The sequence below is a fragment of the Amblyomma americanum genome, chromosome 1, assembly GCF_052857255.1.
Source record: "Amblyomma americanum isolate KBUSLIRL-KWMA chromosome 1, ASM5285725v1, whole genome shotgun sequence".
Classification (NCBI taxonomy): Eukaryota; Metazoa; Arthropoda; class Arachnida; order Ixodida; family Ixodidae; genus Amblyomma; species Amblyomma americanum.
The window spans coordinates 163,590,380-163,616,783 of NC_135497.1; the positions used below are offsets into that span (position 1 = coordinate 163,590,380).

The window sequence follows — 26,404 nt, forward strand, 5'->3', positions numbered from 1 at the left end:
AGTGTGCAAAAGAAGTAAAGATTGCAATGAAAACGTAATAATAGTGGCAGCCACCTCCAGTTATGTGCTGATAGATAGAAAAAACATCAATGCACTACAAGAAAAATCATAATAACAAATAAGATAAATAAATGTCACAATCTGTATACTTGTAGTAGCACAGACATAGAAGTCTGTTGATGAGATTACAATGGCCAGTGTGTCTTCGTTAAAAGACAGCTTTTTTCCTTAGGCTTGTATTCGATGGCTGCCTGTCCAGATCCAACAATTCTTAGCACCTTTCGCTACATCGGAGGCATGACCGCCACCTTGGTCAGCTCATCCACAGCCACTGGGGACTGAGGGCCGAGGGTTAACTCACAAATCCACAAAGGCGGCGGTGGCAGCCAAGTACAGTATTAATGGCCAATTCCTGTTCTGTGGAGGGAGCATGCTTATATAGCTCTTCACTTAGTGAGCATTTCTTTCATGGTTGCATCTCACTTATTTACTATTTTTTGGTAGCGCAGAGAAAAGCAGGATATTGCTTTCCTGTACAAGGTGCTCCACGGTACCACTGATTGTCCTGAAATGCTATCAGATATTTTTATAAGAGTTCCCACGAGAAACTAAAGTTTTCAGTGTTCAATGCAAGAATGTTATCCAGTGAGGCTAGCCTAATTGTTCTGTTTGAAGAATATCGGGCAGTGAATGGGACTTCACAGTGCTTTACAATGTTATAAGGAATGATGCAATGCATACACTAAATAACAGGTACATAAGGAGGTGGTTGTCATTATAATCAAGATTAATAAAAAGCGAAAGTTGAAGATACTGCGAGCCTATGCACCAACACCCAGTCAAACTGGCAAGGTGGTTAAAAGGAACTGTAAAGATGCCATATCAGTGATGAATAAAATAGGAAAATAGAGGTTTATAAACAAATAGTATGTAAACCTAAGCTGTAACTTTCGAGCCTTATACTATGCCTTATACTTAGCCTTATACTTAGCCTTATACTTAGAGCCATGGAAAGAAAAATGATAGGTGTAACATTATTAGACCGGTAGCAGGCAGAGTGGGTGAGAGAACAAGTGCATGTTAATGACATCCTAGTCGAAATCAAGAGAAAGAAATGGGCTTGGGCAGGGCATGTACTGCAAAGGCAAGGTAACCACTGGCCCTTAAAGGTAATGGAGTGGATTCCAAGAGAAGGCAAGCGTAGCAGGGGGCGGCAGAAAGTTAGTTGGGCGGATGAGATTAGGAAGTTTGCAGGCATAGGGTGGGCGCAGCTGGGAAAGGACAGAGTTAATTGGAGAGACATGGGAAAGGCCTTTGCCCTGGAGTGGGTGTAGTCAGACTGATGATGATGATCATGATACTAGAGAATCGTAGCGCAGGTTAACCTCTCTGCCTTAAATTAAGTAAGAATGCACTACACTGTACTGATGGGCAACTTCGAAGTCAAAGTATGGAAGTTGGAAAGAAACATGCAAACAAGAAATAAACATAAAAGAGACTGAGTGGGGAGACAAATAATGAAATAGACTTCACAATGAATGCCCTTCGTGGCACCATGCAGGATGTAGAAGAACTAGAGGAGGTGAGGTGTAGTGACTGTACAGTTGTGACGTCTAGAATCAGCCTGGATTGAATAAATTGTGGAGGAAAGTTGTCATGAAGAGGGTAAATGTGATGGCCTTCCCAGCATAATTCCGCAGTGCTCAGTTGAAGTGGGAGGTACGCTAGCTAGGTAGAATATTGGCAAGCTCTCCAAGGAAACAAGGTGCATCATACTATGAAGTGGTAACGCATGAAAGTCTCAGACCTCTCAGATAAGGTAGAATATGCAGAACCATCAAAATTTATAAGTGCAAGGTAGTTATGCAAAGTAAAAAATTGTACTAACATGAAGAGAACTCAGCAAGCACTAAAGCATCCAGAAAGCCTGAAAGGTGCAAAGACTAGAATAGGCGTGTGCAGAGATACATGTTTGTAGAAGGGACAAAGGCAATAGTGTCGTGAGAAATTTAAGTATAGTAGGCAAGGCAGGAGAAAAATTCTGTGTAGCCTGCTGATGATGGTGCTGAATGTAATATATACATTGATATCTGTGTTTCACCTCGATGAGAAAGATAGCTGATGCTGCCTAGTTTTGAACCATGGACTTTTGTTTTTCCAGCTAATCTCTTTAGCTGCTCCACTACTTTGATGGACCATGAATATGCTGAAAGGTCGCAGCTCTGAAGCTTCTATAGCTAACTTGGGCTTGTACTCAGTGTTAACATTTCTTTTACGGTAAATATGCTATGATCATAACAGTTAAGGTAATATTAGACACTTGTGGTTCTGCTCATGAATGCAACCTAAAGGAGCCACCATTCAGACTCTTGTCTGCACAACCCACATTGTCCTTTGAATTTGAAAGGACAAAGGCTAGCATTAAAGAGGTGAACCTTACGAATTACTTGCTCTTACTGTTATCATCATTCTATTTCCAATGCTTAAAACTATTTTCATTATATGTTTTGTACATATTTCATTTCCTAATACAGGCAGCAAACAGGCTTGGAATGAGGAGGAGTGCCATATCCTGCCTAGTTCAACATAGAATCTGTGGAGTCCCAAGACAAAGCCATACCTATCAGAATGATGCAGCTGCAAGTGCTTTTACAGCTTATGGCTGTGATTTGCAGGGTGTGTGCTTAAGATGGTTAAGAACCATCTTTTATCATATTAGTATCATTTTATTTCGACAGATCCCGCCATTTAGAGTTACAGCAAAACCGCGTTGATACATTCCCAGTTCGTACTATTTACCAGTTTGTACGCTCAAAGTCACGGACATTAAAAATCTCCCATACAGTTTCACTGTTTTTTTTGTTTTTTTTTTCTGGTGAATATGTTAGTGGATAACATGCTTTTCCGGCTTCTGTGTTTCATATTTTGACAAATTGTGGTCGCATAATACATTTCTTTACCAACCCGCACACGTGCAAACATATAAGTGCACCAAACATGAGGGCATGCGACATGAAAAGCTGAAATGCAGCGGCAATCATCCACCCTGGTGGCTTCTCTGCGGTTCCTTGGTGCGAGGAGGCGAAGCACCACCACCACTGCCACCACCACCACCACCGCTGCCGCCGCCAACAACAACAAAAATAAAAACGTTGCGCTAGCACTCAAGAGAGCCGTTTTTGCGGGGACGCGACATAAATTATAAACTCCAGCGACACACATGCATACGAGCGGGCCGGGTCTGGGAAATGCTGCTCAAAAATTGCAAACTCCTAACTAACTCTTAGGAAGCCGCAAACGACAGCGTTAAAAGTCACTTAGCTCTCCTTCGCAACTCCACAAGCACAAATTGAAAAGGATGTATCTGTAAAGCTGTTTGCCGATGACTGTGTTGTTTTCAATGACATAATAAGTGATTATAACTATACTTGTCACTACAAAAAAACCATAGTAGCAATCACAGAACGGTGAGTGTTCTTGGGTGTGGATAATAACAAAGATAAAACCATATTGTTACAAATTACAAGGAAAAAAGTTCCCAGGCAACGTAGTTATATACCTTACAGCCTTTCTATTTTAGAAGTGGAGAGCTATAAATACTTATGAGTAACCCTCACTAACAAACTTACTTGGTCCTCACATCTGCTCTAATGTCTCCTCAATCCGCAATGAAAAAATTATGGTTTATTAAAAGAAAACTTAGAAATTCTCCCATCAGCACTAGAATCACGGAATACAAGTCTTGAATGTGCAGGAGCAGTCTGAGATCCACATAATTAAAAAGACAGTGCTGAACTGGAGCGTGTACAGCGAAAACCAGTTCATTTTATTTATGATAAATATAGAAGGACAGATTCTTCAAGTGCATTAATTCTAAAGAATAATTTACAGTCCTTAGCAGTAAGAAGAAAAGTTACAGGTCTAGCATTACTTCAAAGTTTCATTTCAGGAGACCTGAAGCCAGATCTTCCCGATTTTGCGAAATTGGGGACAAAGCTTGGCAAAGTAAAATGGATACGGTCTGTAAAGAAAATTACATCCCTAGGGGTGTGTTTTTACCTATAACTCGCACCATTGCACTCCCAATGTGGCTGGAAAGTATCTGCCACACTCCTACAGTGAATTGTTAAGAGTTGTACTGATCTTCTCAATTGTGTGAAATTCGCTAGCACTACAATAACTACAATTTTTTTGAGAAGCACTCCTTCGCCGATTCTTTACCCCCCCCCCAGCCAGGTCATGCACCCTGTCACATGACATGGCGTGTGATTCTGAATCATACTCGGGGGTTTGCCGGGCTGGTGGGGTGCCAGTGCCAGCTGCGCAACAGTCAGCATGTGGAACGTTTCCACTGCTCTGTGGTTGGCGCGTCGAGTCATCTGACATGGGGCATGAACTAGCTGGGGAAGGCGGATAGAGAAGCGGCGAAGGAGCGCTTTTTAAAAAGAAAGATGCTCCGAGACGGATGCATGCGACTCGACTCTTTGGCCATGTCTGACGTCATACCTCACTCACATTGGTTGACTATGCTGTGACGTCATGAGCTATGACCAATCCTGAATTAGTGTGGCAGCGCTTACGGCTTCTCCGAACGTCAGCTCTACAAGCTAAAAGCTAAAACGCTGCGGTTATAATGCTTGGCTACTTATCCAGAGTACCCGAGCTCGATTCTGACCGCGGCGGCCGCGTTTCGATGGAGGCGAAAAGGAGAGGTGCCCAGGCGGTCGAAATTATTCCGCAGTCCTCCACTACGGCACCTCTTTCTTGACTCAGTCCCTCCTTTATCTCATCGCTTAGGCCTTACGGCGCGCGGTTCAGGTGTCCGCCGAGATGTAAGACAGATACTGCGCTATTTCCTATCCCAAAAACCAATTTTCAATTTTTTTCGAGTGATGTTGCGGTGGCTTACCCGCAGTACTAAGGTGCAAAGGGGCGAAGCATCCGAAATTGACGCGAAAGAGATTTTTGTTACCTTCGTCGTTGCCGCCGACGGACCGGATGCGTTACGAAGTTCCTTCCGAGCTTAAGACAGCGAAAATGCGGACTGGATTCTGCGAGCGCTAGAAAAGGATATGTTCAGATCCTGTGCCAAGAAATTCTGACATTTTTGTGAAGTGAATTTGTCAATAAATGTTTTTGTACATCTTTCAACAGCCAAATTAAAAAAAAATTAGGTGCTTTGGATCATGTTTTCCCGAATAATATGTTTTTCTTGCAGTTTTTTTTACGTATCAATGAGTTTTTACTGTATTGCATAGGGAGTAGGATATCAATATTTTTCTCATGAATGATAAATTATTACTTCTTTCTTCCCATCTAGACGAGCAGTGATGTCTCGAGGAAGGCCATTTCAGTCAGCAGCTTTGCTGCGGAAAGAAGATGCTGCAAGAATATTTTGCAGGAACATATGGGAGCAACTGGGAAGGAATGGGATATACGGTGAAATCTGTTGGCTGGCAGAACAAGATATGGTACATAATGAGGTGAGCTGTGGAAAAACATATGAAATAAGCAAAAGATATGGTGATGGACAGCGAGATTCACAGGCCAGATTATTTTCTTTGTTAAGGGATGCTGCCATCACATAGAATATTATGAGTCTATGAACTTAGTAGCGTGGCGTTGAAGGGACTGTAATACATTTACTGGATACATACTTGATGGCGGTTCTTCATTGCATGTGCATATTCGAGTCTGGAATATATGAGTGTCTGGTATATGCAAGTACTTTGCTTGCTGTGGAGCATTACGTAGGTGGACGTTTTTAGTATCCAATTATTTCATGTGAGCAGCATATGATGCGTGTGTGTGCCATATGACCAAGTAGTGCACCAGCTGGCAGTGCAGAGGAGATGTTATCAATCGAGGAAGCACTAAAAAGCAACTTGAGGAGGCAATGACCTAAAACTACTTTGAAGAGGTAGGCTTAATTAAGGTTCATCACCCAGTAATCATCATTCTGCTCATGGTAAATGTCATCTTTAGGGATGGTTAAATACATCAACCGGTGTACTCTTATAGGTATTCACACACGTGCGCACGCAACACACTGACCAGTCCCTATATATAGCCTTCATAGATAATGAGAAAGCATTCGACTGAGTCGAAACCCGAGCCAGCAGTCATGCAGGCATTATGGAATCAGGGTGTAGATGAGCCTTACGTAAAACAACCGGAAGATATCTATAAGGGCTGCACAGCCACCGTAGTCCTCCATAAAACCAGCAATAAAATTTTAATAAGGAAGGGTGTCAGACAAGGAGACACGACCTCACCAATGCTGTTCATCACCTATTTACAGGAGGTGTTGAGAGGCCTGGTTTGGGAACAGATGAGGACAAGAGTTAATCGAGAATACCTTAGTAATCTGCGATTTGCTGATAACCTAACCTTGCTAAATCACTCAGGGGATGAACTGCAAAGCACGATCAGTTGCTTAGAGCAGAACGATTGATCTAAAAATTAACATGCAGGAAACGAGAGTAATGTTGTACAGTTTCGGAAGTGAACAGCAGTTTACGATTGTTAGCAAGGTGCTGGAAGTGGTAAGGGAATACGTGTAATTAGGGCACTTAGTGACCACAGATCCAGATCACATGAGTGAACTTACTAGAATAAGAATGGGTGGAATTCATTTGGCTGGCTGTCTCAGACCATGAATGGAAGTTTTCCAATATCCCTCCCCCGCAGGGGGCCGCCTGCAGCTTGCAGGCGTCGCGACGGTGAGTGGCGACACCGCGGGTTCCCGAGCATCCGCAGGGACATCCCCGCAAGGGGATGATGGTGAACTGTGCATCACCACGGACCCGAGCACCCGCGCCTCGCCGTGCGTGGCATCGCCGTGTCCGGGGAAAAGGGGATCCTGGTGGTTGAGCCGATGCCGAGCGTTTGGACCCTTAAGGCCCCTTGGCGGAGGCAACACACCACTTTGGCCCCAGCTTCCTGCAGACGGCACCTCCGGCCTGACACGACCGGGAAAAATCCTCCTCTCCATCTTTCACTTTCCTATCTCTGTCTCACAACTCTCCTATATCCTACTCACTCCTTGGTTTTTCCTGTTTTCCTGGCGGCGAGGGTTAACCTTGTGTGACCAACTACCCTGAGTTGAGTCATATTTGGTTATAGTTGAGGTGTACAGCTGGCGTGGGCAGGACTTGCTTTCAAGTTCCTGTCCCGTCCCCTTGTTGGACTCCGTGGTGGGTTGCTGGCACCATGACCGAATAACAAAATTTTCTTTATGGCTCCCCCCCTTTCAAAACCTGATCGCTCTCTGAAAAGAGGGCGGAACGAAGCAACAGACTTTTTCCCGAAAAAGAAAACAACCTTCCCAAAGTTCCATGTCATACATAGTACAGTAGAAGGAAAGCAGGCAAGAATACTATCCCCCTTTCTTGTGTCAAAGTGCCTAACAGATGCACTGGACCCCGGATATAAGCTATCGAAAATGGCCAGTGGCGACTTATTACTAGAAATCCGTGACCATACCCAAAACTATAAGATCTCAGACATTCTCTCTATTGGAGACATCCCAGTCTCCATAACAGCCCACAGATCCCTCAATACCGTCCGTGGTGTCATCTCAGAAAACGACTTCATTCATCTAACAGAAAAAGAAGTGCTAGAAGGTCTCAGCGACCAAAATGTCACATATGTCTATCGAATTAAATTCCGCAAAGACAACAAGGAAATAGATACTAAACACCTGGTACTCACATTCAGCACAAGCACATTACCTGAAACTATCGAAGTCAGATACCTTAAAGTTAATGTCAGGCACTACATTCCTAACCCACGCAGATGCTTCAACTGTCAGAGATTCGGACACGGCTCTCAGAGTTGCCGCGGCCGCAAAACCTGTGCGAAATGCGCTTCTAAGGACCACAATTCAGAGGAATGTGACGCAGCACTGCGCTGCGCAAATTGCGAAGGAGACCACGCTGCGTACTCCAGGGCGTGTCCATCCTGGAAAAGGAGAAAGAAATTATCACCATAAAGACCAAAGAAAACATTTCATTTAAAGAATCCAGGAGGCGTTTTGCACTAACCAACACATTCTCGTTCACAGCGAAACCAAACTTCGCTGATGTGGTGCGCAGGGGCGTAGCACCACACAGCACTCTGGCACCTGCCGAGGCCACTTCCACCGAGCCTATGGCAGGGCCATCCACGCCCCAGGCAGGGTCAGCGAAAGCTGCCCTGCCATTGTCACAGCAGGGAGCTCCGGTCCATGGGTCGGCATCCCGCAGGACTTCCCCCCGTCAGGGGAGGCCTGAAACTAACACAACCGCGGCTGCGCGGTCCTCTAGCACCTTTGGCGAGGTGATGGATACAACTCCCAGTCCGCCCGCATTGCAGCGGCGGAACAGCTCTCTTGAGCGAAAAAAAGACAGACCCCTCATAACGGGCCCTGAGCATAAGTAAACGCCTTAGCGTTCTCACCCCAAAAATAAACATGGCTTTCTTAATTCAGTGGAATTGTCGATGAATTATGCGGAACTACAGCGACGTAACACATATTTTAGGGTCAATGTTACCCACAGTTTTATGTCTTCAGGAAACCAATCTTGGTCCACAACATGTGCATATCCTTAAACATTATAACATTTTTAGACGCGATCGCGAGCAGGCAAATCGACTCTCGGGAGGCGTCGCGATTGTCCTTCAAAGCGGCGTCCCTGCTCAAGAAATCAAACTTTACACAAAATTTGAGGCAGTTGCAGTTAGCGTCGTTACCTGCAAAACAATAACAATTTGCTCTTTATATCTCCCCCCACACATCACATTAACAATACAAGATTTAGAAGACCTGATCAATGAATTGCCGGAGCCATATCTGGTAGTTGGCGATTTTAACGCTCACTCCCCGTTTTGGGGAAGCGAACGCTGTGACTCTAGGGGCAAAACAATCGAAGATTTTCTCCTCTCGAATAATGTCTGTCTTTTAAACACAGGAAAGGCCACATATTGTTGCCCAAGCTCAGCAAAACTGAGCTTCCTTGATTTAGCTTTCACATCACCGTCGCTTTTTAACGATTTTAAATGGGATGTTTTAAATGATCCTCTGGGAAGTGATCACCTGCCCACTGTCATCAGGCTCTCGTCTTCCACTCCAGTCATCCCCACAAGACCACGGCGCTGGAAATTTCACCTCACCGACTGGTCACTTTTTACAGAAAGTGCCACTCTAGATAAAGAATTTTCTGAAGACCTCAGCATAGATGAAATTAATGAAAGATTTACTACATGCATAATATCTGCTGCAACACTCGCTATACCACAAACAACAGGACTCGTACAGAAGAAACACAAAGTATGGTGGACAGAAGAATGTACATTTGCAAAAAAACAGCAAAATAAAGCATGGGGCACCCTGCGTCGGTATCCCACTGCAGAGAACTTACTCACTTTTAAGAGGGCCAAGGCGAGAGCGCGGTACGTGCGCAGGAATGCTGAGAAAACCTCCTGGCAGAAATATGTGTCCTCTATAAATAGTTCAATACCATCAAAGAAAATGTGGGACAAAGTTCGTAAATTCACTGGTGACCATACTTCCTTCACACTTCCGCTTTTGACAACACCCGGTACACAAACATCGTTGGAAGAACAGGCCAATTTATTGGGCGAGCACTTTGCTGAAGTCTCAAGGTCATCCCACTACACAAACACATTCCAGAAACACAAAGCTATAGCTGAAAAACAAAAACTTCCATTCGGAGCAGGCATGCAGGAAGACTACAACCAGCCTATTACGCTCCAGGAATTAAATAGGGTATTATATTCCGGTAAAAAGACAGCACCAGGCCCAGACAATGTGCATTACAATATGCTTGCCCATCTCTCTGAAACTGCCGTACAGGCACTGTTAAAATTCTTCAATAAAATATGGATGACTGGCAGAATACCTGAGGAGTGGAAGAAAGCAGTAATAGTACCTTTTCTGAAACCCGGAAAACCACCAAGTCCTGACAATTACAGACCAATAGCCCTCACCAGCTGCATTGCTAAATATTTTGAAAGTGTAATAAATATTAGACTCACCTTTGTACTCGAATCTCGGCAACTATTAGATGTATATCAATGTGGATTCAGAAAAGCATGCTCAACCACCGATCACATTGTCCGCCTAGAGAACACCATACGGGAGGCGTTCATCCACAAGCAGCAGTGTATCGGGGTCTTCTTCGACATGAAGAAGGCATACGATACCACGTGGAAGTTCGGCATCCTCCGCGACCTAGCAGAGCTAGGTATCCGAGGCAGGATGCTGAACTGCTTGAACGACTTCCTGGCTAACCGCACATTTAGGGTCCGCCTAGGAACAACTCTCTCCATGACTTTCACCCAAGAGAATGGCGTACCCCAAGGTTGCATTCTAAGCACGACACTCTTCGTAGTAAAAATGAATTCGTTAGCCAAAGTAATACCCAAGTCCATAATGTATTCGGTTTATGTAGATGACCTAGAGATAGCATGCACTTCCTCCAGCATATCGTCCTGCGAGAGACAAATACAAATCACACTAAATAAACTAACTGCTTGGGCAGAGATAAATGGGTTCAAGTTCTCTCCTCAAAAAACAGTAGCTGTTCTGTTCTCATTGCGACGAGGCCTACAATTCAATCCCAACCTATACTTGAATCAAGCAACACTACCAATTAAACAAGAATATAAATTTTTAGGACTCACTTTTGACAAGAAACTCACATTTCTACCACACCTTAACAACCTTAAAAAGAAAGCATCCCAAGCCCTCAATGTATTAAAGGTGCTCTCGCGAAAACGGTGGGGGTCCGATAGAACATGCCTATTACACATCTATCGCTCTCTGGTACGCTCCAAGCTGGACTATGGGTGCATAGTATACGGTTCAGCAAGAGCATCCTACTTGAAACGACTGGACCCTGTTCATAATCTTGGTCTGCGACTATCAACTGGAGCATATAGAACATCCCCGGTAAACAGTCTTTACATTGAAGCTAATGAGCCTGCACTAGAGGATAGAAGAGTCACACTGACATCCGCATACGTCCTAAAAACCCGTTCTCTTCCTAAACATCTCTGCCATCCCATTGTTACCAAGTGCCCATCCAAAAGATTATTCAACAATAAACCACAATCCATCCGGCCACTAATAATGCGCTTTGAAGATAAATGTGAAGAGTTAGGAGTACTGGATGGCCTGCCGAATATTGCACAAAAATATGAAAATTTACCACCATGGTACAGCCTGCCTTCAGTGTGCGACTTCACACTGACACACTTACATAAAAAGGAAATGCCACATCAGCTCATACTACAAGAATTCTTTGAACTGCAAGAAAAATATGACACCTTCACTGAATTTTACACTGATGGGTCAAAAACAGAAAGTCATGTTGGAAGTGCAGTAATTCAAGAAAAAAATGAAAAAATGATACGACTGCCACAGTATGCATTGGTTTTTACTGCCGAGAGTTATGCAGTCTTTGTAGCCGTAGACCAAATAGTAAAAGAAAACATTAAAAATATCGTCATTTACACCGATTCACTGAGTATGCTCAAAGCGCTGCACTGTAGAAACGCTGCTGAACCCATTATAGGAAACATCATACATAACATAATTAAAATAAAAAAAACAAAAACATAACATTATATTCTGCTGGGTGCCCAGCCATGTTGGAATTGTCGGTAATGAGAGAGCAGATGCATGCGCAGCACACGCTCGAATTGATCAAATAAAACAAGATAACATACCACACAGGGATTTTTTGAAATTAGTGCACAGTAAACTCAGAATTAAGTGGCAGGCTGCATGGGAAGAACAGGCAAACAACAAACTGCATTCTATAAAACCCGTTTTAGGAGAATGGAAATCATGTAGACATCAAGAACGTTTCACTGAAGTTATTTTATGTCGGCTACGCATTGGGCACACACACCTTACACACAACTTCTTACTGACAAAACAAGACAAACCTCTCTGCGAAATGTGCGGCGATGTACTCACTGTAAACCACATTTTAATTTCATGTACAAAACTGGAACAACTGAGGAAAAAATATTTTACAACACTCTACAATGAATACATCCCATTGCACCCCAAGTTGCTTTTAGGTGATCAAGCACTGGTTGATCTTTCAAGTATTTTTAAGTTTCTTAATGAAGCCAATGTTTTAAACAAACTCTAGTTATAAAAAGTGTAACATTTAACAAAAACCTAACCTTGTGTTTGGCGCATCATAGCCATAGTTGCTTTTGCGCCATTAAAATCAATATAACTAACTAACTAACCAATATCCCTCAAGAGAAAAGAATATATAACAGCTGTATCTTACCATTACTTACAGGGCAGAAACATGGAGGGTGATGAAAAGGGTTCAACTTTAATTGCGGACAACACAGTGAACTATAGAAAGGAAATGGTAGGTGTAACATTAAGAGACAGGGTGAGGGCAGAGTGGGTCAGGAAACAAACGCTGGTTAATGACATTCCTAGTTGAAATCAAGAAAAAGAAATGGACTTGAGCAGGGCATGTAATGCGAAGGCAAAATAACCGATGGACATTAAGAGTAACGGACTGGATACCAGGAGAAGTCAAGCATAGCAGAGGGCGGCAGGAAGTTTGTTTGACAAATGAGATTAAGAAGTTTGCGGGGATAAGGTGGCCGTAGCTGGCATAGGACAGGCTGACTCAGAGAGGTATGGGAGAGGCCTTTGTCCAGCAGTGTTAGAACAGACATGTGTAGAACAAATGTTAGAACAGACATGTGCAGGTAGGCCATTAATATATATTAAAGAAGGGGACATAGCGGTGAACATCTTTTTTTGGCCTTCATTGAACTGTTGCACCCACAACCACAGAATATTAACGTTCATGGTGCACTTGCGTCACACGGCTCAGTCGATGACGAATTTCACTTGGTACCATTCACACAAGGGGAAAAAACGTTCTTTGAGCAAGAAAGTTATGTTTTAGAGTATCTAAAATACTTATGGCATGAGACAAGATCAGACGATTTTTATATACTAGACAGTGTTGCCGTCTGGCTGACCTAAGTGTAATCAATGGCTGCATTTTTTCAAACACACTGCAAGATGGCAACTACTTCTATTTTGGAGAAAAAAGAATTTAATAGACCTCGAAGTTGAATACGCTTGATAATTGGGCGTTCAAGCCGCCAGAAGAACGCTGCTTGGGTATTTCCGTTATGGCTGGTTTATTGGTTTATTGGGGTTTAATGTCCCAAAGCGACTCAGGCTATGAGAGATGCCGTAGTGAAGGGCTCCGGAAATTTCGACCACCTAGGGTTCTTTAACGTGCACTGACATCGCACAGCACACGGGCCTCTAGAATTTCGCCCCCATCGAAATTCGACCGCCGCGGTAGGGATCGAACCCGCGGCTTTCGGGCCAGCAGCCGAGCGCCATAACCACTCAGCCACCGCGGCGGCTCCAAATTTCAGTTATAGACGTTATGCCAGATGTGGAGAAAGTGACCACCAACATGGAAGTTGCATATTTTAGTTGTTAGTGTTGGAAGGTCTGGATTAGTCCCTAACATGTGAGAGATTTACTTTAAGTGAACAGCCGGAACCCTTTCTGCACCTTCTGGACCATGCGTGAAATACCTTCAACAATACTCTGAAGACTTTAATGAAGACTGCTTTGAGTTTATTGCCCATCAGATTTCTTCCATTTTAAAGTAAGGTATTCTTAGTCTTAATGAGAATTTCACAATTAGGAAATGTTTATGTTTTGGTGTGTCATGACCAAAATGGCTAAGCAGACACATTTATATCTTTTGGTTTGATAGAGATATTTGAGTCTGTAACAACATTGGTGAGTGACTGTACATTCTGACTCCGAACAATGTCTTTGATAGGGTATGGTGCGGAAAACTATTATATATCAGGTTATCATGACATGAACGGTTTTCTCTGTCATCAATAGAAGCTTCAAAATTACGAATCTGAGTTACTGTTTGGACAGCCTTATTTTGCAGTGTTTCAAGTTGGACTCGTGTGGATATAAAGCTTTGAATGGGTCTCAAGTTCACTTACTTGCTTTGTTCAAAAATAGTCTTGTTGGTAATGGTTAGTTGAGACTTCAGGCTTTGTATTTCAGCAAGTAGTATTGAAAGACTTAGGTTTAGTTTTTGTAGTTCATGACTAAAGTGCTGAGCTTGTTTCAACATCACTTGGCAGCTGCAATGACAGTACCTGCATGGCATGAATACACCTAACAACAGTTACACAACACCCTAGGTCATCTGCTGAGCTTAAAAGTATTCAGAGACTTTCTCGTGAGAAAAACTAAGGGCTTAATAACCTGTGTGATATGTAGAAATGGGTTAGCAAAGTTTGTGGTGCAGCCACCAAAGCCACAAACTATTGTTTTTTATGGTTACTGCTATTTAGCTGGCATATCTTTTGGTGCTAATTGAAGATGGGCCCACTAAGATGGCTTTAATGATTATGATGATTCTGGATTTTTATTGCACAAGGGCGTCTGTGGCCAAAGAGCGCCATGGCACAAGGTATTTTTAATCACTCAGTGTGGGGTCAAAGACCCATTTCCCAAGCATTTCACCCCTGATTAGCCGAGCACCAGGCCAGGGGAAAGCTTGCACCCATTGTATCACCGGTGGGTCTTTGGCGGCACTGGGGATCGAACCCCGCACCTCCCGCATGCAAGGCGGATGCTCAGACCACTTGGCCACTGCTGCGGAAGGGATGGCGTTAATAATGTGCTGTTCTACATTCAGTGGCATTGGGCATGCTAGGTTGTTGCAGTGCATTGAAATCCAGGATGCCATGGAATGTCAAAGGGGCTTGCCTCTGTTCTGATGACGAGTGAAGTGATTAGTGTAGCTAGAAAGAAAGCACAGGCAAAGGCCACATGTTCATGGCTATTTCACAAACTGAGACTGAGAAAGCTTGGAGACTAATGAGCAGCTTGAATTTAGATTACAGAAAAAGCAGAAGCTATGAAAAGGAAAATGCGGGTTACAGCTAAGAGACAGGATTAAAACAGCGGATCTGAGAACAAACTCGACTTAATGGTGTCCTAGCAGAAGTTAAGAGTTGGAAATGAGCTTAAGAAGGACATGTAATGTGGACGAGGATGGTCTTTTAGTATGATATAAGGTAAGAGAAACAGGTGGCGGTAGCAGAAAGTCGGGTGGGTAAATGAGAGAGGGAATTTGCTAGGATAGTATTGCTGTGGCTGATGCTGGACAGAGCCAATTGGAAGTGAATAAGAGAAGCATTTGTTTTGCAGTAGATGCTTGCTTGCTGATGACTACATGTGCATGTCTCACCACTGTTAAGGTTAGTTGCTTCAAGAACTCTTGCGGAATGAGGGCCTTGCTCTTCGTTGCAAGCAGTGATGTGTGAGCAGCAGAAATTTCTTGTGCACTTAATGCATAATAAAAGCCACACATTCTATGTCTAAAAAGTAAGAAAAGTTTGTTGAATTATGCATGTTGCTTGTGCATCTACGTGAACAGCTATCGCCAAACTAACTAGATTCTCCAGATTTAGGGAAAAAGGTACCTGAAATAAAGGGCAGTCTCTGTCCCAGTTTGTTATTGTGTTCATTGTGTCACTGCCTGTTCAAAATGAATTACTCTACTTCTGAATGCTGCACAAAGTGCATGAGCCTCAGATTGAGTTGGTACATGCGAAGTAGCACCTACGAAAAGTAGCTATTTGCTGTTGGAAACAACATTCTGCCATATTTTCTGAATGCAAGAAAGCGTTTTCTCTTGGGTGAGTTAAGTAGCTTTCTTTTTCTCTCCATGAATGAGGATTTTTGCCTCAGCAAGAATGGCTGTCTGCTTCCTTATAGTCGGGTGCACCTGACCCTTATCATGGGAGGGTGCCTGAGAAGAGCCTTTGGGAGAATACTTGCAGCCACTCTTGAATACTACATAATATGGCTTGTTCACTGCCTTTCTCATGTGTGCAGCCTGATTTTCATGGAAGCGGTCTGCCAAGATTACATATACTACCTTGGCTCCCAAAAGCAATTTACTCTTGGAACAAAAGGAACAATAACGCTTTTTTCCAGTTTTTTTATTTTTGAGTGGTGTTTATTGCTTCATGTCATGAATAGGGACGATTATACTAAATGGAAAAGGTTTTCTGATCTAATGAAGTCCAGAAGAGACCAATGATGGGGTCCCTGTATCTAAACAGAATAGGATGATACGCTTTTCAACAAAAGACCTATTGTTTCCAGATGCCTGATTCTCATTGGCTTCAGTGCTGGGCAGACTAACGACAGTTTTCAATTATTCTTACTCTATGCTGCCTGTGCTGGTTTATTGGTTTGTGAGTTGCTGTTCTGCCTTTGTGATGTCTTGTACTGAAAATCTGTGTCTCATAAATCTCTCTAATTCTTGTAACGTTATATAGGTTTTTGTCGAGACCATTCGCATGTGATGCAGAGAGGAGGTAACCAATGGTCCCTAAGGGTAAAGAGGTGGATTTCTAGAGAAGGCAACCATGAGTGGGACAGAAGAAAATACCTTGTGTCATGGCACTCTTTGTCCACAGACGCCTTTGTGCCAATAAAATCCATCATCATCAGGAAGTTTGCTTGGCCAAAGGGGGTCACAGCTGGATCAGGACAACCTTAATTGGAAATCAATGGGAGGAGCCTTTGTCCTGCAGTGGACATAAGTACGCTGATGACGATGAGAGGCCTTTCCAAAAAGCACTCCCAACTAGGGCACTGTACGGACTCAGGCTCACCCGAAAGCCCGGGCCGGACTCGGGCCTGTATACTGACGGGCTGGCTTGAGCCAGGCTCAGGCTTGTGTAGTGAGCACGTACTTTCTCTTAGCGCCCGCTTCTTATGCTCTCATGTGGTTAACAAACTGCAGGTCAAGACAATATTGTAGCTATTTTTTTACTTTTTCCAGAATATGAATTTGTTAATCTTCAGTAATATCATGTGATAGGTTGAGCATCCAAAAAAATGAAAATGATGCAGAAAACAATAATTCAGGCTAAACAGCATATATAGCACTCTTTACAAAGATGAAGTTCTGATGCACCGAAAGGCACAAACACAGTACTTTCGCTTGCCACCTTCTTAGCTTCGCGAAATCGTTAACCATGAAGCATAAGTACGGCGTCCACACACAAAATAAAGTGGAATGAAGAAGATGAACCAGCCCCGAAGCCAATGACGACGAAGCGCTCGTGCCGCCGGTTGAATGCTCGTGCTGGATGGAACACTGCCGCTTGTGTCTGGTCTCTCGGCTCTCTGCCTCGTAGATTGCCTGTGCCAAGGTCTTCGTAGCCGGCGCTTCCATCGTGCTAATAAACCGCTCTACATTTGGTGGAGGTTGCTGTGTTCCCCTTTTCACCATCACCGTGGACCTTCGCAGCCGCACCATCCCAATGTCCACTACCAAGGCTAGTCAACAGCCCGCCGCCGCGTCGCAACCAGTCATCTGCTCCGGTGCCGTCCGGCAGCGCGACCCCGCTGTCTTCAGTGGTCATAGCAACCAGGACGTGGAAGATTGGCTGGAATCACACGAACGGGTGAGCCGCCACAACAACTGGGATGACCGCGTCAAGCTTACCAACGTCATCTTCTACCTCAGCGATGTCGCGAACCTCTGGTTCCGCAACCACGAGGCCGACATTCCCACTTGGGCCGTTCTAAAGAGCACCCTTGCGGAGGTTTTCGGCCGTCCTGCAGTGCGGAAACTGCGCGCTGAGCAAAGCCTGCGCGTCCGAGCTCAGCACACGGATGAGACTTTCACCAGCTACATTGAAGACGTAGTAGACCTCTGCAAGCGTGTTGATCCGGCTATGTCCGAGGCTGACAAGATCAAACACATCATGAAGGGTATCGATGACGATGCTTTTCAGCTGTTGTTAGCGAAGAGTCCCACCACCATTACCTCGGTGTATACCCTTTGCCAGAGTTTCGACGAGTTGCGCAAGCAACGTTTTTGCGCTCGTCGGCCTCCTCCGCCTGCCGACTCCATCTCCGGCCTGGCCATCAATCCAGATCTACTTGTTACCATCAAAGACTTTGTGCGGGACGAGGTCGGCCGGCAGCTCTCGCTCCTATCTCGCCAACATCAGACACCGACCCCCCTCAGCTCTGAGATCCGGCACGCCATCACGCAGGCGGTCGCTGACGCCCTCCCTCCTCTTCCACAACCAGCCCCCTTGGATCCCCAGGTCGGCCTTCCCCCGACCCCGCCACCGCCTGTTGCTGCTCCGTTGAGCTACGGTCCTCTAGTTGAAGTGCCGCCTGCCCCCACTCCCGTGCCTCTCACGTATGCCGAGGCTGTCGCGCGACCACCGCGACCGCAGACTTATACGTACGTTCCTCAAGTGGTGCCTGCGCCTGCTGCTCCACGGACCCGCTTCACGCCCCCTACCTACAACCCTTGGCGCACGGCTGACAATCGACCGATATGCTACGCCTGCGGTCTTCCGGGCCACGTCGCGCGCCTCTGTTGACGTACTCTGCATGCGCCTGTCCACCCTCTGCCAGACTACCCTGATGCAGACCGTACCTTTCGCCCACGTTTCGGACCACAACCTCAGGAGACCTCTCCTGACCGCGAGCACGGTCGCCAGCCCTACGTTTCCCACCGCTCGCCTTCGCCTCGCCGCCGCTCATTGTCGCCCATGACGCGTCGCAACGTCCGCGCCGATTCGGAAAACAAAGCAGCAGCAGTTCCGGGGGCACGAACTGCGCACTCATCGCCCTGCTTAAGTCCTCGCCTTTCCCCGCCGAACCTTCTTGACGTTTTTGTCGACGGAGTCAAGACACTTGCGCTTGTGGATACTGGGGCCACCGTTTCTGTTATTCACGAAAACTTCTGCCGCTCGCTTCGCAAAGTTACAACCCCATCTTCTGGACTCTCACTCCGTACCGCCAGCGCCGATACCGTTCATCCCTCTGCCGCTTGCACAGCACGCGTCATCATCGCCGATGTTTTGTATGTTGTCGAATTTTTAGTCCTCCGTGCCAGCTCCCATGACGTCATCCTTGGATGGGATTTTCTCTCCCTGCACAGTGCCGTCATTGACTGTGCCCGTGCGCACGTCGTCTTCTCTCCACTCTGCGATGCGCTCCTCGACGAGCCTCCGATTCGTTGTGCTGCTAAGCTTGTTGTCGCCGAGGACACTGACATTCCCCCTGACAGTGCCGTGCTTGTCCCTGTTTGCGCCGCCTCAGTTTTTGACGCCACCGTTCTCTTCATGCCTTCCCCTGTACTTGCCTCTCGCCGACACCTATGTTTTCCCTTCGCCGTCATCGACATTCACCACGGTGCTGCCGCCATCCTCGTCTCTAACACCTCATTCTCCGCGCTCTCCTGCTCCGTGGCGAGTGCCTCGGCCATTTTGAAACCGCTGCTTTGATCTCTTCCTTCGACACTGATGTAACCTCCTCCAGTGCCGAAGTCGCTGCCCTCACCCCACGTGGTGCTACTCCGGCTTTGTCATCGGACATTTTCTACCGCTGCATTGACCGCGCTCTCGATGCTGCTCACCGCGCGCAGCTCCTTGCCCTGCTCAACCAGTTTCGCTCATAGTTTGACCACCAGTCGACTTCTTTGGGCCGTGCGACCACTGTCGAGCACCACATTGACACCGGAACCCATGCTCCTCTCCGTCAGCGCCCCTACCGTGTGTCGCCTCCCGAGCGCCGCGTCATAACTGAGCAAGTTGACGACATGCTACAACGCGGCATTATTCAACCTTCCGCCAGTCCTTGGTCGTCCCCAGTCGTCCTGGTTAAAAAGAAGGATGGCTCGATACGACTTTGCATGGACGATCGCCGGCTCAACAAAATTACGCGCAAAGACATCTACCCGCTACCACGTATTGACGACGCCCTTGACTGCTTGCAAGACGCCGAGTTCTTCTCCTCCCTGGATCTCCGTTCTGGCTATTGGCAAGTCCCGATGGCTGAGTCCGACTGTCCTAAAATGGCGTTCGTCACCCCTGACGGACTCTATGAGTTCAACGTGATGCCATTCGGCCTCTGTAACGCTCCCGCAACGTTTGAACGAATGATGGACAACATCTTGCGCGGCCTGAAGTGGACTGTTTGTCTCTGCTATTTAGATGATGTTGTCGTGTTTTCGCCCGATTTTCCGACGCATCTCAAGCGCTTGCGCCAGATGCTGAGCTGCCTCACCAATGCTGGCCTTCAACTTAATCTCAAAAAATGTCATTTTGGTACCTGGCAGCTGACAATACTCGGCCACCTCGTCTCCAAAGACGGCGTCCTGCCCGATACTGACAAACTCCGTGCTGTCGCTGACTTCCCTATACCGACTTCTACAAAACAAGTGCGCCGATTTGTGGGCCTCTGCTCCTATTTTCGGCGATTTGTTCCCAATTTCGCCTTCATCGTCGCGCCCCTGACGAAACTTCTTAACGGTCCCGCCGACCTGTCTACGTGGGACTCGGCCTGCGACGACGCTTTTGCTGCGCTCCGTCGTTTTCTCACCTCACCACCTATCCTTCGACACTACGACCCCAGTGCCCCTACTGAAGTGCACACCGACGCAAGCGGAATCAGTCTCGGGGCTGTCCTTGCCCAGCGCAAGCCCGAATTTCCTGAACACGTCGTTGCATACGCCAGCTGTGCCCTCACCAAGGCTGAGTCGAACTACACCGTGACGGAAAAGGAGTGTCTCGCCGTAGTGTGGGCTCTAACAAAATTCCGCCCATACTTATATGGCTGCCCGTTCACCGTCGTCACCGATCATCACGCTTTGTGCTGGTTGGCTTCACTCAAAGATCCCTCAGGGGGCCTAGGCCGCTGGGCCCTCCGTCTTCAGGAATTCGATATCACCGTAGTTTACCGATCGGGCCGCAAGCCCTCCGACACCTTGTCCCGCTCCCCACTGCCCTCTCCTGCGCCCTCTTCGCCAATATCTGTATCCCTACTCGCAGCGCTCACTACCATGGACATGCCCCATCAACAACGCCAAGATTCATGGATTTCATCGTTGCTCGACGTACTTCATTCACCCTCTACGGCCTCCTTCCCTCGAGCACTTCGTCGCCAGGCTTCCCATTTTGCCCTTCGCGACGGTCTTCTGTACCGGCGCAACTATCGTCCAGATGGCCGCAAGTGGCTTCTCGTGATTCCCCGACATCTCCGTACTGACATTTGTGAACACCACCATGCTGATCCTCAGAGCGCTCACGCTGGCTCGCTGAAAACGTACGAGCGACTACGCCAGAGGTACTATTGTCGGGGCATGTACAACTTCGTTCGTCGCTACGTTCGCTCCTGCACGGCCTGTCAGCAGCGGAAGTCGACACCTCGCCCTTCGACTGCCCCGTTACAGCCAATACCGTGTCCGGCTCGCCCTTTTGATCGTGTGGGCATCGACCTATATGGGCCACTTCCCTTCACGACCGCTGGGAATCGCTGGATCATAGTCGCCGTGGACCACCTCACTCGGTATGCTGAGACCGCTGCCCTACCTGCGGCTACTGCTCGCGATGTAGCCTTCTTCCTTCTTCATCACTTTGTCCTGCGTCACGGCGCTCCTCGCGAACTTCTCAGTGACCGCGGCCGTGTTTTCTTGTCTGAAGTTCTTCACGAGCTTCTCGCTGCGTGCCACACAGTCCACCGCACCACTACTGCTTACCACCCTCAAACCAACGGCCTCACCGAACGCTTCAACCGTACTCTTGGGGACATGATCGCCATGTACATTCACTCCGACAGCTCCAATTGGGATCAGGTTCTTCCGTTCATCACCTATGCATATAACACCGCCGCTCAAGCAACCACCGGCTTTTCCCCATTCTTTCTTTTATTCGGACGCGAACCTTCTTGTATGTTGGATACAATCCTTCCCTACAACCCCGACAGCTCGGAATATGCTTCCCTCTCTGACATCACCCGCCATGCTGAGCAGTGCCGCCAGTTGGCTCGCTCCTTCACCTCCGAACGTCAAGGTCTCCGTACCCATGCTTCCGATCAAGACACGCCCGCGGTTCACTTCTCCACTGGCTCACTGGTCTGGCTCTCTGTTCCGAATACGTCCAAATTTTCGGCCAAGCACATCGGCCCTTACCGCATCTTGGAGCGTACGTCACCGGTCAACTACATTATCGAACCGGTGACACCTTCTTCGGACCATCGCCGCCGTGGCCGCGACGTCGTTCACGTCAGCCGCTTGAAGCCGTATTATAGCCCCCTCGTAGTCTCCTCTCCTTGAGTCGCCAGGATGGCTCCCTCTTTCCGCCGGGGCACTTGGAATGAAGAAGATGATCCAGCCCCGAAGCCAACGACGACGAAGCGCTCGCGCCGCTGGTTCTGATGCACCGAAAGGCACAAACACAGTACTTTTGCTTGCCACCTTCTTAGCTTCGCGAAATCGTTAACCATGAAGCATAAGTACGGCGTCCACGCACAAAATAAAGCAACATTTTGCTTTACTCACTCGGATATAGCCTGAGAGGAACAGGAGCTGTGAGGCTGTCTTCGCTGTTTGCTGCCAGTCTTGTATTTCCTGATAACTGCTGTATTATTTGTTTTGCTTAGTTGTGGTACCCCCCAGGCTTTCCGGACCATAGGGGAGACTGCGCATGCGAAGAAATCTGGGTCTTGAAGGGTGCATGTAATAATTGCACCCGTGTAGTGTAGTTTCTCTATTTTGGTCTCAGTATTATGCTGATCACTTTTTATAATGTATGGAATAATAATTACGAGACTTCTTTCGTCTTTCAAGTCCTTCCTTTTTTTCGATTTTTTGGGACCATTAATTCTACAAAAGCTTTCTAAATGAATTGTCTAAGATATGATCGCATTAACACTGTTTCAGTGAAGTGTGGGACCTGTAGAAGTTAACATCTTCATTGTGTAATATATCCAAGTCCAGTTGATCTTACTGCATTTTGTTATTGCTGGATGGTAATAGACAAGTGACAGTGGGATGAGCAGCTGTTTGAACAGACACAATAGGACACCTCACTGCTTTGCGGTCTCGTGTGACCGTTTCCGTTTCGGTGGCGAACCGATTGCAACGTTACAGCCTGTTTGACATAAGCTTATGAATATTAAATCCGAAGCTAAGAGACAGAAAACGGCTTGAGTTGATTATTTTCAGCAAATTTATATGCGTGGTATTCAGGGCACTGCACTTTGTTCTGGGCAAAAAAAATAAATAGGTACCAACTCAAACAGAAGCAGACACTAGAGAATTTTAGACCTCTGTTCTAACAACCACTCATGTTTTTTCACTGAAATTCATAGTAACAACAATGTTTGTGTTTCTGTAGCAGGCTTACAGCTTTTGTGTTGTTTTGGGCCTGAGCCGGGCCCACCGACTTGTTGGGACAGGCCGGCCCTGGTAGCCGAGAGCTTCCTCGGGCTCGGGCCAGTTCGGGGCATTAGAGAAACCGGGCTGGGCTCCAGCTGGTAGCGGTAAAAGGTATCAGGCCCAGGCTGGGCCCGGGGCTATAACTATGGCCCGTGCAGTGCTCTATTCCCAACATTCACCATTCTTCTCACTGGACTCTTGTACGCATCTGGTGCAAGCACAGAGAAAGTAGTGGTGTGACTGTTTTACTTGTGTCGTCAACAGTTCATGGAGTGTATTTTGGCTGCTGTGTATAAACAATGGAATGGTCTGTGGGGATGCATGTTCTGATTCATCATGTGGTCCAGCAGTGCATATTCATCAATAGTCGGGTCAACTCTTAATTAAGTAGTATTTCCTTGCTGCAGCCTGCCATGAAAGTGAAATGCATGTGCACATTGTGGCGCAGCTGAAAGAAATCTTTGCCACTAGCTTGCTTATAAGCTGTCATCCTGTCTGATTGCTTGTATGTGAATATAGTTCTCACAGCTGCCATGCCTGGTGCGTCAGCAAAACCATGAGTTTCTCCCACGCTTGCTGTATGTCGGTGCCTCTTTGAAGCTTTAGATTCTGGATGCCAACCCTGCTGATAAAGCATAAGACAACAAGTAGTTTTGCCTTAAATACACAACACGCCATTTGCTCAAATGCACGTGCATATTATTGGCATAGTTGGCATGGCACATTTGGAGGCATATAGTAATATTATTTAGACTGTTGGCAACTTTGGGGTGAACTGTTTTCTCTTCTTTGTTAATTCATCTGTAGAATACTTAGGAAGTAACTGTTGCAGCAGCACATCGGACATGATGCTCAATCAGTTCTGCTTTATCGTGCAGGCCTTGGCGCTCTTTCTTCAAGTTCAGCCTTCCCTTGGTTGCGCTGAAGAAGGATTTACTGCTGCTCTTCCGTATCAACCAGACATCAAGTCATTCGCACGAGCCAGCCGTTGCCCCGTCATCGAGATCGTCCAGCCTTTCTTCGTTTCAACTTCTGCCACCCCATCGGTGACGTCAAGTCACGTGGACATACCTGCGGCTATAAGAAGTTGTCCCCCGGCCATCTCAACCAGTGGGCTAGGCAGCAGCACATCGGACATGATGCTCAATCAGTTCTGCTTTATCGTGCAGGTTAGTGATTATTCTCGAATGAAGTGTTTTCGCAGTGATGACCGTTTTCTATTGCTGCTGCCATGCCCACTTGGCTTACAAAGTGTTGTCTCTGCTGTTTCTTTCAAAATAAGCCTTTTGATCTGTGGTGACATTGAGTCGAATCCGGGGCCTACAGACCAGGAAATATTGCAACAACTTCTCTTGGGGCAAAATAACATAACTGCATCAATCAACAATGTACTGACTAGACAAGAAAAACTTGAAAAAAATGTAGCTAGCTTACATGAACGAATAAGTGGCATAGAAACTCAAATGGCTTCTCTTGGTACATTGAAGACAGAGGTAAATGGCCTGAAATCAACTATAGCTGAACTAGAACAAAATGTTTCCAGCCTCTTGAATAAGGTTGATGAGTTAGAAAACCGGAGTCGAAGGAATAATCTGATAATTTATGGCATTAAAGAAGAGAGCACTGAAACATTTGATGATCTTATCAAGAAGATAAAAGAGAGTGTGTTTCTTGAAAAGCTTGATTTAACCATTAGTGGAATTGAACGCTGTCATAGGCTGGGAAAGAAGAAAGATGGTGATCGTCCAGTAATTGTGAGGTTTTTAGACTACCGTGAAAAAGTATCGATAATGAAAGCCTGTCCCAAACTCAAGGGCTCTGAAATATCGATTTCAGAGGATTTTTCTCTTGGCGTTCGTCAGATAAAGCAAAAACTATGGGAAAGCTCTGCAGAGGAAAGGTCGAACGGTGCGAAGGTCAAGTTATTCTTCGATAAATAAAGTGTGAACGGGACTTTATTTGCCTGGGACAAAACTGAAAACAAGCGTTACAGGATTACCAAGCACACCTGACAGAACAAAACTAAAAAAGGTTGTTTTCGAGTTTTAAATACTAACTGTCGCAGTGTTGTTAATAAAGTCGTTGAGTTGGAAGGTCTTTTACTTACGCATGACCCTGATGTAGTAGTGCTAACTGAGACGTGGTTAAGTGAAGATATATATGACAGTGAATTTGTTCCAAATAACTACCAGGTCTTTAGAAAAGATCGTGACAGAAGAGGTGGGGGAGTTGCGATACTATACAAAGCATCTCTACAACTTATAAGATTACCTGATGTCACCGGAGTAGAGGGCATATTCTGCAAAGTTTATGCTGATAACATCAAGTATTTACTAGGCGCCATTTACAGGCCCCCTAACTCTCCTGTCCCTGTCTTGCACCATTTAAAAGAGTATATCCAGTGTCATGTAAAACCGGGAGACAGAATAATTATGACTGGTGATTTCAATTTCCCGAATATTGATTGGTGCACTTTTTCTTCACAGTCCTGTAATTTGATGGAAAACGAAATGCTGGACCTTGCCTTAAACTTTGATCTGCTGCAAGCTGTAAATGAGCCTACAAGAATACAGCACGGTTCGATGTCCATCCTAGATCTCTTCTTTTTAAGTGGCAACATTACGGAAAACATCTCTTGTGATGTTGCTACTGGTATATCAGATCATAAGGCAGTTTTATTGTCTCTAAATGATGTTTCTTTAAAGCATGAAGATGCTCTTCATTCCTTTCCAAATTTTTCACGAGCAGATAATGAGTCCATCATTGACATTCTTGACCTTCGTTATGACGATTTCCAAACGAATCCTTGCAGTATTAATGACTTGTGGCTCATCTTCAAGAACATGGTTCATGAATGTATCCGGTGTTTCGTGCCGAAGATATCTAAGCAGTCTTGTAGCCGCAACCCTTGGATCAGCAGAGAGACGCTGCACTTGCAACGTCGACTAAAACGTCTTAAAAAGCGAGCGAGATCAGCCACCCCTTCCATAGTCCGTGTTATTGAGGAGGTGTCACAACAATTAAATGATCAGACTTTACTTGACAAAGAAAGATATTTTGGTGTCCAACTCCCATCATTTATTAAAAAATCT

General features: G+C 46.0%; 1 protein-coding gene across 1 annotated transcript in view; it reads left to right on the forward strand.

The window, feature by feature from the left end:
* The first annotated feature begins 2,542 nt into the window (after positions 1 to 2,542).
* Positions 2,543 to 26,404, forward strand: part of LOC144114094 (uncharacterized) — a 36,588-nt gene continuing 12,726 nt past the window's right edge. Inside the window, exons 1-3 of the mRNA XM_077647585.1 lie at positions 2,543 to 2,676; positions 5,321 to 5,483; positions 24,191 to 24,481. Coding sequence (XP_077503711.1) covers positions 5,331 to 5,483; positions 24,191 to 24,481 — 444 coding nt within the window. The 5' untranslated portion in view covers positions 2,543 to 2,676; positions 5,321 to 5,330. The remainder of the gene's footprint in view (positions 2,677 to 5,320; positions 5,484 to 24,190; positions 24,482 to 26,404) is intronic.